General features: G+C 37.2%; 1 protein-coding gene across 5 annotated transcripts in view; it reads left to right on the forward strand.

Moving 5' to 3' along the window:
- Positions 1-16,671, forward strand: part of LOC122559083 (microphthalmia-associated transcription factor-like) — a 286,328-nt gene that overhangs the window by 251,404 nt on the left and 18,253 nt on the right. For all 5 annotated transcript variants that reach the window (XM_087994440.1, XM_087994442.1, XM_087994439.1 and 2 more), the window contains 4 exons: positions 286-513; positions 3,426-3,449; positions 4,566-4,661; positions 8,974-9,091. In XM_087994440.1, the coding sequence (XP_087850566.1) occupies positions 286-513; positions 3,426-3,449; positions 4,566-4,661; positions 8,974-9,091 (466 nt within the window). The remainder of the gene's footprint in view (positions 1-285; positions 514-3,425; positions 3,450-4,565; positions 4,662-8,973; positions 9,092-16,671) is intronic.

Consider the following 16,671-nt stretch of genomic DNA (forward strand, 5'->3'; position numbering starts at 1 on the left):
CGACCTGGACCCGATATACCGACCACTGCAACGGACAGCTGGAACTGACAACCGGAAGCGGCAGATTCAAACCACTACAAATGCCGGAGGAAAGATCACAGAAGCGCTTCACAGGAGGCTCCCGAGCACTGAGGATGTCACCTAGACAGGGGACGAAACGTTTGCAACACAAATTCCCAGCTCGGCGAACAGAACCACAACAACTGTGCACAATGTTACGCTTTAATAATAGCAACAAATAAAAGCATAAGACTGATTTCTGAAAAAATTCTCTTCTACATGCAGGTGCAAACCCACCTTGAAAACCCAACCAAATATCACATTCAGCAAGCCCAAAGGCAGCAGGTAAAGCAGTATCTGTCAACCACTCTGGGCAACAAGCTGACAAACCAAGCCTTAAGCATGCCTTGCTCTAACCAACCAAGTGATCATGCCATGCCTCCAGGTACTGGAAGCAGTGCACCTAACAGCCCAATGGCAATGCTAAACATCAGCTCAAACTGTGAAAAAGAGGTAATCTTAAAATCTTTTTACAGTAAATATTGAGTTAGTAGTTAAAAAGTAAATCATTAAGCAGCATTTGATTGACTTAAAGGTGACGTTTAGTGTTTGTTTATCAATTCATCTTTTAAAATCAGCCCTGCATAGTTCAGATAAAATTATCTTGAAAATGTTGTACTTTTTGTTGCAATTTGATATTGTGACATTCATGTTAATTTATAATATTTTGCCTCCTTGAATACAAGAATGAAAACGTTAAGAAATTTAAAATCAAATTTGTACATTTGTGGGGAAAGTTGAGAAAGCCTCTTATGGAGGTGCATGTATCAAAAATAACAGCATTGTAGATTAGTGATTCTCATTCTAACAAAGTTTAATCATCATAAAACAGTTAGTCTTTTATCATAGAATTCCTATAGTGTGCAAGCTGGCCATTTGGCCCATTGAGTCCACACCGACCCTCTGAAGAGCATCCCACCCAGACCCATTCCCCCTACCCTATCCCATGCAGTTCCCCAGGCTAACCCACTTAGCCTGCACATCCCTGGATACTATGGGGTAATTTAGCATGGTCAATCCACCAAACTTGCACATCTTTGGACAATGGGAGGAAACTGGAGCACTGAGAGGAAACCCTCACAGACATGGGCAGAACATGCAAACTCTGTACAATCACCCAAGGGTGGAATCGAACCCAGTTGCCTGGCACTGTGAGGCAGCAGTGCTGACCACACATAATTTAACCAAACATAATTTATGTTTTATGTTAAATATAGACATGAAGATGCAAAAAATAAATTGTTAAAAGCTACCTCTGGATTTTAGTCACTGTAAAACATTGTGTTTCTAAAATATTTATATTTTTGGCACTGCTGCTCACACAGTAAATCTCACTGGGTTGAACATGTATGTTTGCCATTACAATTATGTCTGGTAAAATACCAGCAGTGGCAAAATTGATTGTTTGAGGGTGTGGCATACTGTCGATTTGCACTTTTTAAAAAGTCTGTCCTCAAGAAGTGTAACAATAGAATATAATGGCTCATCCTTGTCCATGATTTAAGATAACTGACCAACCCATTCCAAGTTGCTGTAGCATCTAGACAGCCCAAACTGATCTGTGCGGTACAGGTTTTTAAAATTACTCACTGTTACAAATCCATTATAATCACTCTGCAGAACATTTCCCAGTGGAGTTCAGTAGTCCTATAATGAAAGTGGTATTTTTAGAGATCTAACCTTTTAAATCTATATATGATCTGTATCAATATATTGTCTATTTATATCAGGAAATAATCCAACCATTCATAGAACAGCCCATGATTAGAGGATCATTACTGTTAAGTGATAATTTGTAGAAAGTGATAGACTATTAAACATTCAATACCTACTTTGTTAGTTTAAGTATACACAATATTCAAAGTATTGTAAAAGAAGAACGTTGTTTACCAATATCACCTCTGGTTGATTTGAAAATTAATATTGAGTGTTCTACTTAATTACATTAAATGCTTTTGTATCTTATTTTTAATGTATTGATTACAGAATGCTTATCAGCACATACATGCGCTATTTAATGCTATCATCTGTGAAATATTTTGTCCTTAAATAAAGAATTAAACTTATAGAAAATGCAATATGAGGAGATACAAGCACAAATATAATGATTTACTAGCAATAGAATTGAAGCCAATGTTAACTTTGCCAAAATTTATAAATGAGCTTATGCACAAGTTGCCATATACAGTGCAATATACAGTTTAAAAGAAATTAACATATAAGGACTGTTCTGAGAAACAAATGTAAGCCCAACAAAGATGACAAACAGAACAAACAAAGTGCTGAGGAGGATCTACTGTTTATAGATCAGCACTATATACTTTTCTACACAAGGTAGTTTTAATGTTTGAAGACATCCTATTGCATTGTTTGCAATAGCTGAGTGGACTGTTTATTTTAAATTTGTTAATGTTTTACAGTACAGCAACAGTAAAGCTTATTTACATGTGTTTCTCGGTAAGGAGTGTCTATTTTGGACATAATTGATGATCCAAGTGCAAATTGCATCCAAATTGCATTGGTTTTCTGGAGTTAACCCTTCTCCTCCTTCCCAATATTTGCCATAAACCAACAGAATTAGACAAAGTATTAACACCATAAGTATACATTTTTGCTTTCAAAAATATATTTTTTGATATACAAAAATATTTAAAACATAAATATTTCAGTGTTAAGTTGGTGCAGTTTGATTACTAAAGCCAGACATGGGCTAATCTCAAAGATAAGCATTTTCATCACAGTCTAGTTCACTATCCGTAAATATCCATATTGGAAATAATTTGAACACAATCCTTGGACCCACCAAAGAGAGACAATTAACAGAAATTCATAATAGTATTTCATCTAATTTTGGAATTGGCTGTTTTGGGAGGGACCAGGGTATTGCACAATAGCTGTCAGAAATTCGATTGACACTGCCTGTTTTATGTGCCTGAAAGTCTTTAATCTTTTGCACTGGTTTCACGTGAACTACACAGAAGAGAACAGCACAACCTAGTGGAAACCCCACATTACATTTCCCTTTACTCAAAACATTGTGATTTTGCAAATATACTGACAAGTTTTGCACTTCAGCTCTTTACATTTTTAAGTTACATATCAAAAGGTTGAGTATGGTATTCAGTTTCCTCATTGGGTTGTGTAATTTTAAAAAAAGGCATTTATTTAATTTCTCTGTGCAAGGCTTTTAAAGGTTGTCTCGATGTTAATTGTATTGTGCTTTAGTTCTTGCTAGGCTTGTTAGGTAATGCTAAATGTTAATTATCTGAATTTGTATTATAATTTAAATATATATAATTAACTACAACCCCAAGTCTTTGGGGGGTTTTCACGGAATATCTAATACTTTTTATTTTATTTTGCAGGTCTGGTTACCGGAAATGAAAATGGTAATAAAAGTAACTTACAAATGTTAATGTTTAAGTCAAACCTATTGTATGTGTTGCCTTACATTAGTTGTTAAAACCTGTAATTATTTTGAGTTTGCCATTTCATATCAGAATGTATGTATGAAAAAAAAAATTATATGTGAGGCAAAAACAGAAGAAAAATCAGCAATTCTGGCAGTGGGGCGATGTTTTAGGTTGATGACCTCTCATTACAGTGGGGTATGTTATCATTTAGGACTGGTTTTGGTTTGGCAATGTATAACAACGAATGGCACATTTTTTGTTCGCCTCATACGAGTATCATGCCTTCATGCCTTCCTCATGCCTTACCATCTTTATTTTTCTTATTTTAAGATCCTTCTCAAAATGCAACACTTTCATGAAAGTTTAGCCTGTCCTCTAAAACTCTCTTTTTGTTAATGACCAGTTTTCCTTACCCGCCTATTTAGTGGACTGCAAGTTGCAGAGAATCACGTGGGTACCATACTTTTTATGAATCAATTGACACCTTTTCAGCTGTTTTCATACAGAGCCCCTTTACATTTAGGATCATAGTTCAGGTTCAAAAATAACCCACTACTACCAAAATGTGCCTTTCACCTTTCAGATGTGTGCTTTTATCTAAATCAGATTGAGAATTAAATTCTTTGCCATTTATAGTCAGTAGAATGAAAATGGACTGAATTCTATCAAGGTCAGTCTAACTTGATGCAGAATACTGTGGTAAGAATGTAAGTCTACATCATAAAGTTTGAAACTCATTTAATTAACAGATTATCATTAGGAGAGAACTAGCATTTTAATGGAATGGCAAACAATGATTTGGCAAGCCCGGTGACTAATGACTAATGTTAAAATTAGGTTTATAATTTTCTGTTCATAAAAAGAACACTGATGTAACAGATGGCTGTGATGGTGATAGTTTTAACGAGTCCTAAGATGAGAGAAGCAAGCTTAGTGTGATCTCACATTTTTCTCTCAAAGCTATAAACGAATCTGCTTGAAAAATGATATTACTATGTATAGTTCAAAGGATTTTAAAATTAAAAATCACTATATCCTGGCAGATCTGAGGCCTTTGTTTCTTATATGCTCTTTTCCTGCTGCTTGGTACAGATGGATGATGTCATTGATGACATTATTAGCCTGGAGTCAAGTTATAATGATGACATCCTTGGACTGATGGACCCAGGAATTCCAATGGCTAATACGGTAATTTTGTACCTCCTATCAATTTGGATTAGAGTCATAGCCGTAGAATCATACAGCATGAAATCAGGCGCTTCGTTCAACTAGTCTACGCCAACCATGTTCCCAAACTAGTCCCACTTGCCTGCTCATATCCCCCCAAACTTCATTTACTTGTGTATTTATCCAAATGTCCTTTAAATGTTGTAACTGTATCTGCATCCACCACATCCTCCGGCAGTTCATTCCACACATGAAGCACTTTATTGTTCTCCTCTTCTCCTTTCCGTTAGCTTTTTGATATGCTGCTACGTTTTCGCTCTGGTGCCTGGAATCAAGGTCACTCTAGACAAAGAAAACTGGCATTATCAGAATTTTTGTTTTTAAACCAGTTCATGTGTAGAATACCATTGTTCTGTTTTGTCTATGGGCCTACTCTAAACTTCTGATGTATATGTAATATTGTGCTGAAAGCTGCGAATCACATGAAAAATTACCTGTCATATCCTGCCAACCAGGAAACAATACTGCCACTTGTAACACTTGTTACTTAGGATACTAACTTTTCCTTATGAATTGAGAAAACCTCAATTAAATGCCTTTTTTGAACAAAGTACTACATCAATAATAGGCATACTCCTTGTGTACAATTTTTCTTTTACTGTGAAATATTAAGTTCAAAAAATGTTTAATCATTCAAACATAGAATAATGAAATAATTTAGTATCTATGATTGTGTTGTTCTTGTTTTTATTTCATGACATTTAAAGTACAACAATACTAGTCTGAGACACACAAATATTGAAGTGTAATGTCAGATGAGTGAAGAAATATACTGTGTCATAACCACATTGCATGGAGCTTATCCATTTGGTTGTTTCCAAAAGCAGGAAATGTTAACAGCTTCAAAATGATTATAACTTTGAAGTCATGTCAAAAAGAAAATGATCTATTTGTTTATCTTTAATACTATTTACGGGATATTATGGTCTGCAAAAATGGCCACTTGCTGACACCCATAGAATTGCATGACAGAACTTCACAGCAATTCCTTTTATCTGAAACACTCTTTGGCGCTTTGAAGACTCATGATGTGGCACTGTGCAAATACACAGGCTTTTTTTGCATGCTGTGAAAGGCTTGTCAATATATTTATCAAACCACTCAGATTTGTGATTAACAAGGCTGCATAAATTATGATAATACTTGGAAAATCCAATTTAACTGGACATTAATGTGGTAGTAATCAAAGCCACCTTTGAAAGTACCTCTGTTTATTCTAGTGGCCCGACTGACTGTTTTTAAATAAAAGCCTTTATAATTGCAAAAAAAAAAATTGCGGTTGATGGAAACACTGTTGAAACTTACATTTATCTGTGTTTCTGACATAATGAATTTAAGTATCTCATAAAATATAGCAGGCCAGTCATCTCAAGCAGTATCCCGAGTTTTGATGCATCTGTTTGCGTCCACATAGATCTATATCTATTTTGTTTGAAAAATTTCTATTATTTTGATTACCTGTTACAGAAACCGTTTGGTTTTTTTTGTGAAGATCTCACTATCTCAGTAGAACGTTACTATAAAGCAAGCCATTTAGTTTATTGTATCTGTGCCAGCTTTTTAATAGTACTATTCAATAAATTCCACTCCTGTGTTTTTCTTTAATTTTTCCCCCTTTAAAGATTTAACCCATTCACTTTTGAACGTTAATATGAATCTGCTACCGCCACCTTTTAAGTCAGCATTCCAGATAACAAAAACTCATTGCCTTTAAAAAAAAACTTTCCTCAAGTTGCCTCTCAACTTTGCCAGTTGTTTTACATCTGTATTCTATCATCTTCAGGAAACGGTTTCTTATAAATGAATATACCAAAACCATTCTTAATTTTGCACACTTCAATGAAGTCTCTTTATTGACCATCTGTGCTTTAAATATAATAACCCCTGCTTCCTTTGTTTCTTCATCCTTTCCAACTTTCCCATAAATCTCTGCTGCAGCTTGATGCTTACTACATTTACAAGTGTTGCGCAAATTTTGAAATTATGCACTGTATACCCAAATCCAGGTCATTAATAATAGACAATAAGAACTGCAAATACAGGAAATACTCAACTGGTCAGGCAGCATTTGTGGAGAAACATATTTAATACCAAGTGAAAAGGGGGAAGGAAGGGAAAAGAACAAAAGGATGTAAAACAGGAGAAATGAAATGGCAAAAGGTGTTGATGGCCAAAGGAAATGGTAATAAACTAAGTAAAGAAACAAAACATATGTCTAGAAAATGTGTGAATGGCAGAATGGTGAAGAGCTAAAGAGAAAAACAAGAAAGTAAAACGAACATAAGCAAAGACAAAGAAACAAAATGAGGACTCAGGTAATGGTCTGAAATTTAACTCAGTGTTGGGAATGCAAGGCTGTTAAATAGATATTCAGAAGTTATGGTTCTCTTTCTCAAGCTTGTGTTCAGCTTCAATGCATCACTGCAGCCTCAGGACAGAGAGATCAGTGAGAGTGCAGGAAGAGTGAGGTACTCCCACTCTTTCTAAATGTGACATTCTCATTGAGGTGCCAGCATCCAAGCTCGTTGGGAGTACAGGATACAGCCTTGCTGGTGTCTTCTCCTCAACATCGGAACTCTGAGGTTGAGGAGATGGTGCAGTACCTGTAAGATAGAAGAGAGAGAAGATATCACAGCCAGTGTTTTGAAGGCAGTGAACGAGATAGATAGCAGGGTCATGTGAGAGATGCAGTGGAGCGACGTGGAAGTCTCTGCACCCCGCAGGGGCAGTCTGGTTTTCCGCTGTGAAGGCCAAGATGCAATCCTCGGAGGGTGAGGAGTCCAATGCCGGGTGTCACCTTACCCACATGGACCCTTTTGTGGCTGTCTTCTCCTGGAATGAGAGAAAGGGAGGGATTGAGTGAGTTTAAAGTAGGTGAATAGCTGTTAGCGCTGGGTGAAATATGGTAAGGTGTGGAAGCACGCAGAGGCCAGTGGTGAGGGAGGCAAAGAGTTGCAGGCACTATTGAGAGTGGTAGAAGACATGTGCCTCAGTGGGTGCAGTAACAAAGGCAATGAATGTGAGGTAGCAAAGAGGACTTGCCCTGGTGGAATAGTAGGTCACTGACCTTCTCATGACGTTGCTGGCTGTTCCTTCACACCATCATACTGACCCTGCTGAACACCTTGGACCATGTTGCCTGGGACTCGTGGCTTGGCCTCCTCTGCTGGTGCTCTGGGAAGAGGACTCCTACTGTGTAAACCACTCACTTGACCAGGAACTCCAGAGCCCTGACAGAGAAGCACAATGCTATCCTTCCCTTCTCGGTCAACTTTAGAATCTATCCTTGACTGAGCAGGGCAACTTCGGAATGCCATTGCTCCTCGGGTGCACAGTGGGCTATTAACTGTGGTGCAGGTGCCAAGGATGCTGGCGTTTTAGCAAAAATCTGGTGAGTGGCAAGTTGTTCTCAAAATTATGCATGATAAGATGGGGTGAGAGGCAGATGTGAGGGTTGTCACAGAGACAGGTAGATAGTCAATGAGGTGCATTTGGCAAGATACAACGAGAAATGACGCTGGTCTGATGCAGCGAGGTTCCCTTAAAAAAATAAGTGTTAGGGTTGGATCTGGGGGTGGGAGAGGGGTGTTGCAAATTCAGAGTAAAACACACTGAAGTGAGTTAGGAAAGCCAAAAAAAGACTGCTAATGACACAATGGCAATTCCTAAAGAAAAGATCTGGAGCCAATAAAAGGCCTGGGAGGTGGCTAGTTTGTGGTTGTGAGCATGGAAGTGAGATGGCTTGAACTGTTGTCTTTTGAAATTGAAGAGTCCCAGCCAAAGAAATGGATGTGGAGTTGAAGGCAGTGAAAGAAGAACTCGGCAGTTTGCAAAGCTCAAGATTTAGATATTAAAGAAAAAGGGAATTTGCAGTGGTTCTAATATTGACCTCTGGGGGATCCTGCAGTTTTCTTCACCAATCTGAGAAGAACTTTTCTCCACTGCTTTCTGTCTTTTCTCTATTGGCCAATTATCCTTGCACCATTGTCCTTGTAATCCCATGGGCATTAATTTTGCTGAATATCTATTACGAGACCATTTGCCAAACTTTTGTAGGTCCATATACACACTGATTGCATTACTCTCATCAAGCTTTTCCATTATGTAGTCAAAGTATTTAATCAGGTTAAATATCTGCAATTTGCCTTCATTAAAAGTTGACCAACTTTCATTATTAGCTGATACTTTTCCATATGCCAATTAATTTTGCCCCTCGTAATAATGAGTGATTATTATACATGTACAAAACTCATGTCATTCTTTTATGTTTCAGTTACCTGTACCTGGCAACATGTTAGATGTCTACAATAATCCAGGAATGGCAGCTCCTGCCATTACCATCAGCAATTCTTGTCCTGCGAACCTACCGAATATTAAAAGGGAACTAACAGGTACAGTGGAGCCCAGTTAGCCAGAAAAAAAGTTGATTTTCTTTTGAAGTGCATGTAACTAATTGGTATCATTTTACAGAATAAGTACAGTGGACAAGTAGGGAGTGTAATTTCAAATGTTGCTTTTTAGAAGAAAATGTTGTACAAGTTTCTATGCTGTATCCAGCAAATGCTACTAATAAACCAATAGCATGGGTGAGTTAAGATAATGCAGCAGTTTCAATGATTCCCCAATATTTCCACGTGAATTCTCAAGCCCTCCTACAATTATGGTTCATGTGGTGGCTCAGTGGTTATCAGTGCTGTCTCGCAGCACCAGGGATCCGAGTTCAGTTCCAGCATTCAGCACTGTTTTTGTATGCATGGGTTTCCACTGAGTGTTCCAGTTTCTTTCCACAGTTCAAAGTGGAGCAGGTTAGGTGAATTGGCTGAGGTAAATGAGGGGTTACAGGGATTGGTTCTAGGTCTGGGTGTGATGCTCTTCAGAGGCTCAGTGTGAATTCAGTGGGCCAAATGGTCTCTTTCCATACTGTAAGGATTCTATGATTTGATGACCAAACATAGATTGACTTTCTATATAAAAATGTAGATTAAAATATTACTTGTGTAAGTATTTTATTTTCTAAACCTTGTGGTATTGAAAGAAATGACTAAGAATATGAGGGAATTACAAATTTCTGCCCGATCCTTGGCTGAAAAGTATTACATTCACTTTTCACAAAATAGTTTGCACCAGCTCTCTGGGAATTATGGATATACACATTTGAAATTATGGATGTCATGCCATTTCTCTACCTATTAGATTATGCAGTAGTTGAACATTAGATGAATGTCCTCATGAATGCTTTTATTACCTCTCATTCCAATGCTCCCCCAGTCACTCTTCCATCTTCCATTCTCCATAGATTTAAATTATTTCAAAACTCTACCCATATCCTAATTCGCTTCAAGTCCTGTACAACATGTTCATTGATATACATTGGATCTCAGTCTGACAATGCTTTGATTTGAAAAGGTGATCTTTCTCTTCAAATGTCTTGTGCCTTTACCACCAGCCCTATAACCCTTTAAAGTCTCTGCATTACTCCAGCTATAATCTCTTATGCATCTCTAGTATTAATCGCTCTATTACTAATGACCATGCCTTCAGTTGTTTAAGCACTAAGTTCTGAAATTCCCTTCTTAAACCTCTCCATCTGTTTATCTTGATTTCCTGGTTAATGATGCTTTTTAAAATCTCCCTGTCTGATTAAACATCCGTCATCTATCCTAGTACCTGTATATGTGCACTTGTGTCCTTTTTTTTGTTTCATAATACTCCTGTGAAGAATGTTTAACTCCATTAAAGGTGCTATACAAGTTTTGTTTTTGAATGTGCTTTTGAAGGAAACCTTAGTATCAGTGAATTGACATATGGTTGGTATATTATCTCTTTTGTAAAAGAATAAATGCTATCATTCTGTGCACTGAGCAAAGTGAATTTCGTTAATGCTTGTTTGTCACTGATTTAAAATCGAAAATACAACACTACTCATTAAATATTGTGAACAATCTTAATAATACCTAAGGCTGAATTCTAATTCTGTTTTTTCAAGCATTTGGCTTGTTGACATAGAATTAAAGAAGTTCTGATAGCAGCTTCCTAAATTCATGCATTCTCTCAAGAACCTGTGCAGCAGTTTTGAGTCACTCCTCTTGAAATTTAATTAAAGACCACTTTTAGCCAGACAGACACTTCCTCTGTCATCACACCATCCTACACCCAGGTGAAGTGCAAGAGAGAAGTGCATACTCACAATGCTGTAGTGAACCAACAGGATGAGTGACACTTCTGAATGTTTCACTGAATATACTTCTGGTATAAATCTGGAGTTTATCCAATATATAATAGCCAATTAATGCTCAAGTAGCCATTTTGTAATGGGATATCTATAATTCTACAATAAAGCACTCACTTCACAAGATCTTCAGATTGGCCCCAGAGAAAACACGTTTTGTATTGAATTGCCACTGAAACCAATTGAAGAGTAACTTAGTCAGTGGAATGACCAGTTCTGAATTTATATATTTACTGACAAAGAAGTGTCATTATGCAGTTTATTTTGTCAGAGAATAGCGTTCTGAAGCTATCAGGTAATGAACTAATTTGCAATTTCTATACAGTTTGCAATCTCTGCATTAATAACACATACCTGTCAGGTTATCATCTTCACTGAATTAATTTCTGACTATTTGCTATTGCCATTATCTTCCAAAACAAGTTTTGCTTTTTCCAAAAACAGTCACTCTGCTTTAATGTTTGTTCTGCTTGTTCTGAACTTTTTTCAACTGAGAAAATCCGCTATGTATATAAAAAGGTATATTTTTCTCACACATGTCCATTATAGAGTCATAGAGATGTACAGCATGGAAACAGCATGGTCACCTCTCAACCTCCGACGCTCCAGGGAAAACAGCTCCAGCCTGTTCAGCCTCTCCCTATAGCTCAAATCCTCCAACCCTGGCAACATCCTTGTAAATCTTTTCTGATCCCTTTCAAGTTTCACAATATCTTTCCGATAGGAAGGAAAGCAGAATTGCGCATAATATTCCAACAGTGGCCTAACCAATGTCGTGTACAGCCGCAACATGACCTCCCAACTCCTGTACTCAATACTCTGACCAATAAAGGAAAGCATACCAAATGCCTTCTTCACTATCCTATCTGCCTGCGACTCCACTTTCAAGAAGTCACAAACCTGCACTCCAAGGTCTCTTTGTTCAGCAACACTCGCTATGACCTTACCATTAAGTGTATAAGTCCTGCTAAGATTTGCTTTCCCAAAATGCAGCACCTCGCATTTATCTGAATTAAACTCCATCTGCCACTTCTCATACCATTGGCCCATCTGGTCAAGATCCTATTGTAATCTGAGGTAACCCTCTTCGCTGTCCACTACCCCTCCAATTTTGGCATCATCTGCAAAGTTACTAACTGTACCTCTTAGGCTCACACCCAAATCATTTATGTCAATGACAAAAAGTAGAGGACCCACCACCGATCCTTGTGGCACTCCGCTGGTCACAGGCCTCCAGTTTGAAAAACAACACTCCAGCACCACCCTCTGTCTTCTACCTTTGAGCCAGTTCTGTATCCAAATGGCTAGTTCTCCCTGTATTCCGTGAGATCTAACCTTGCTACCCAGAACAATATAGATGGTTTGTTTTTAAACCTATCAAATAAAAACCCTGAATACAAATGTTAAAATTGAAGTCAGACCCAATGATGTCATCAGAGCATGATCTGTGAAGAATGGGTTCTGAGTGGGTGTACCTGTCACCTGCTCAGTAAGCCTAAAGGGTTATTTGGCATTGGTCACAATGGTGATTTTGCCAGCCACTTGCCATCGTACACTTATGTTAAATTCTGCCCTTAATTGTGTGTGATGAAGTTGTATGTTGACGGCATCAGAATATGTGCTAGGAACAGATGTTTCCAAAATGACAAGAACATGATGGATATTAAATATTGTTAATTAACAACTTATCTACATTTGCTATTTCACTTTCACTCAAATAAAATATGTGGGAAAAATATCTATTTTTATCGGTGGGGGAAATATCCAGTGGGATTCTTTGATTACAGTATGCAAGTCACAATCTGCAGCAACTCCATCAAGGTTGTGTTGTGCATTGACATTTCCTGTCAAGTTTTTGCATATACGTTTTGGCATTGGTAGAAAAACAAAATACACCTTTGTGAACATTCCTAACACAGTAATGGGTAATAACATGCTAAGCCAAATAGTACGGCTTCCTCATGGCTTAATGGACAAGAATCTCACCTGAGTTAGATAGTTGTTTGTTCAAGTTCCACTCCAAGACTTGAATACCACAATGTAGACTGGCACTGCAGTACAGTATTGCATGAATGCTGCAATATTGAATAGTACCATCTTTCAGACAAAAAGCCTAATCTAAATTCTCAGTTGAATAAGAAAAAAAAACCCAGGGAGCAATTTCAAAGAAGGGAAGGAAGTTGTCCCCTTTGTTCTGGCCATATTTATCCCCAAAGCAACATCACAATAAGTAGATTACTGTTTATTTGTTTGCAAATTTGCTGCTGCATTTCCTTCATTTCTGAACATTGAAATACCTAATTGCTTCTAAAGTGCTTCAGTGCCTCATAGTGCACAAGTGCAATTTTGTTTTAATTGACAAATTCCATACTGAGTATCTCACACAAATATTTATATAATTGCTCCATATGTGCAATTCTAATTAGCAGAGGAAAGAATTCTCTAAATTTTACCTATAGTCAATATTTATTTATTTTGATCCTGTTATAGACCAGACCAGACTCCCTCAAAATATTTTAAGAAGGTAACCTAGACGCTAACTTTTTCTTACTTTTTATTTGCCTTTAAAAAAATCCTGTCCCTGATGTAATGCAACTGGTCAAACTACTCAACTTTAAGCAAAACACACTTTGCTTAAACACTATGGTTAAAATGCAAATAAAGAAAGATGAATTTAGAATAACTTAATTCTATTGGAAAACTTAACAGAACAATAGATACAGTAACTATTGTTAATTAACTGTTCCAACATAGTAACATCCCACAAATACATGTGTGGGCAAAAAAGTAAAATTCAGACACAGGTTTTCACATGCAGTTCTGCGATCCATGAGGAAAAGAAACATTAAGAGAAAATTCAGAGAGAGTAGCAGCCAGGATGCATTCATTGAAGCTTCCAACTGTGCTAACTAGCTTCTGTGGTATTCAGAAATCGTGATCTGAGAGAGCTGGTCACACCCATTCAGGCTGCATTAAAAAAAACCAATAGCATCCCCAGCTGTTTACTCAAGTGGTCTTTAGTAACTAGCTGTGCACCTCTCATTCAAACTCTCTTCAGAAAGAAACCAGGATGTAATAACCTCTTAAAAGGCACAGCATCGTCACAACTCAAATGCAAAGAACAAATAATATTAAGTACATAGAAATTCAATGTTTATATTGAGCAAGTGGAAAGTTTGAAGTAAGTATCAAAGTTAAAAATACATTTGCGTTGTTGAAACAAGGTACGTGGCTTTGTAAAAATTGATTCATTCAGCAATTTTAAAAGCATACGCAAGTCAGGTTCATCAACATAATTAAGCATTTATCTGAAAACTTTGCATATCGGTGAGTGGAAGAAATATTAGTCCATTCCTAGCCTCACTGTTGATATCAAGCATCATTTTTGTTAAATTTGTGACATCACTCTTCACCTAGTGACTATATTAGTAGATTAAAGTAAACTAAAATTTTGGCTTTTTCTAAAGATTCCATGTTCTTAACTTGAACCCATTAAAATGTTTCTTCTTTATCATTGTGTATGGAGAGTTTGTGCATTTTTGAGCACAATTTAATGAACTCAAACTTTTGTACAAGAGTGTTAGACTAGAGGTTATTGGCAACTTCACAATGTGAAGCAAATATGTGAGGATTTGTCACAGGTTAGCGTAACATATGGTTACAATTAGTTGGATCATTCCATGATTTATTTTTGCATTTCTTATTCAATGACCAGGAGATAATTAAAGATATTGTAGATTGAGATTGCACTGCATGAAGGCAAATTATTCTTCTTTATATAAAGAAAAGAATGCTAAATGAAAGCTTGGTAAGGATACTCCAAAAGAAGTAGGGATGTCTACAGTATTATCCGTAGTTTCCCTGGCTTCTTTGATCATGTAATGAAAATTGGTCAATCCCAATTGGCATCTCATTGAAAAAATTAGATTCTCTTAAAATGTAATAAATTATATACTTGTCAAATTAAAGCCATCTATATAATACAGGTTATGTTATTTCTATGTCAATTTAATGCCTATCAAAACATTTACAGAAACAAAAACAGAGGTTGCTGGAAAAGCTCAGCAGGTCTGGCAGTATCTGCGCAGAGGAATCAAAGTTACTGTTTTGGGTCCAATTCTGAGAAAGGTTCACCAGACCTGAAACGGTAACTTTGATTTCTCTTCACAGATGCTGCTAGACCTGCTGAGCTTTTCCAGCAACCTCTGTTTTTGTTTCTGACTTACAGCATCCTTTCAGTTTTTATTTAGAACGTTTACAGACTTGGGGTGAGAAATTGTACTCAACAATCACAACTTTTCAGGTATTGCAAATACTCTGAGAGCTCAAAAATGGCATTTGCGACATTTGCACAGTGAAAGGATGAGTTGTATTTGAGACCCTATTGGTTCTTGTCTTAATGTATATGCAGTGTACATCCAGTAGAGGTATGCAGGGCAAGGCAGTTGTGACTTTGATGTCTGACATAACTTTGATGCCCACAGTGCCATTTTGGAGCACAGGGTTCCAAAACCAGCATTCTTTTAAAATTATTTGCAGCTGACTTCAAGTTGAGCAGCATGGAGCACATCCCACCAGCAGTGCTTATAGGGATTTGTAAATGTTTGCAGATTGGGTGCTGGTTGATTTATTTTGGCCTTTGCTGGGATTTTACATGAGTTTGCTGCTTTCTTTAGTTGTTTCCACTGGTGTGGAGGTGATAAGGGACTTTTGGCTGACTTGAAGGTTTCTGCACAGACCACTTAGTTATCATTCTCTTTGAAAGGGAATCATCATTTGGAAAATAAAAATAGAAGAACACGATGCTGGAATATTGAGGAGGATAAGGGTGACAAAGACTCTCCGCAGGGTGTTGTTCACTGTGTATGTTCAGGCGGCAATTCTCCTTGTTCTTCTCTGGGGGTATATTGTGATGCTTGTGCTTCAGAAATGATCCCCTCACTGCAGTTTGCAACATATTGTAACTAATATTGCAACCATAGGAGAGCATAGAGACTGCATTATTAATGGTTGTGAAGTTGGACCTGGTCTTGAAGTCTTATGGATCTTCCAGATGATGTTTTAATATTTCATGTTTGTTATTCATTGCTGGAGAAGGAGGTCACTTACAAGGTGCCCTAACTATGTTTTGTTTCCTTTTGCCAGTGTTATGACCAGGTGAAGTGGAGTAACTGGTTTCCTTTTCTCCCACTCCTCATTTGACCTCAACAGGTTATTGAACTTTTAAAAATTTGCTAGGTTGGCAATTTAGGATGTGCACATCTTGCAAATAAATAAACCTGACAGGTATATTTGAGTTAAACTCAAGTTAAACTTGAGTGTAAGGAGTTAGTTTTATTGCTAAGACCCATTCAGGCTAAAGTATTAAACTTACTAAAAATATATAGGAAAATAATGCAGAAAGACATAATCTCATATCCAAGCTTGCTAAACAATACAGAGCATTCCATATTTAAATTTGGCCAAATAAAATGTACAGTAAAGTCAATAATAGTTCACTGACCTGAACGTTTTGGTTCTCAGTGAAGCAATTACTTTACAGTAGTGATTGATGGATCCTCGTTTCATAGAATGACTGTTGCTGGATTGAAACTTTCCTTTACAATTTTCTGCCTGCAACCAGGAGCATTTTCAGGCTGGTTTTCAAGCCACAGACAAGATTCACAGTTTTCTTCCAAGAAGTACTCCCTTGGCAGCAGCTGTCTTGTCTGCTCAAATCCTGAAAAGGGTTAGATCCGAAAC

This window comes from Chiloscyllium plagiosum, unplaced genomic scaffold, assembly GCF_037043375.1.
Source record: "Chiloscyllium plagiosum isolate Xiang-an unplaced genomic scaffold, Cpla_swu_hap1 HiC_scaffold_14, whole genome shotgun sequence".
Lineage (NCBI taxonomy): Eukaryota > Metazoa > Chordata > Chondrichthyes > Orectolobiformes > Hemiscylliidae > Chiloscyllium > Chiloscyllium plagiosum.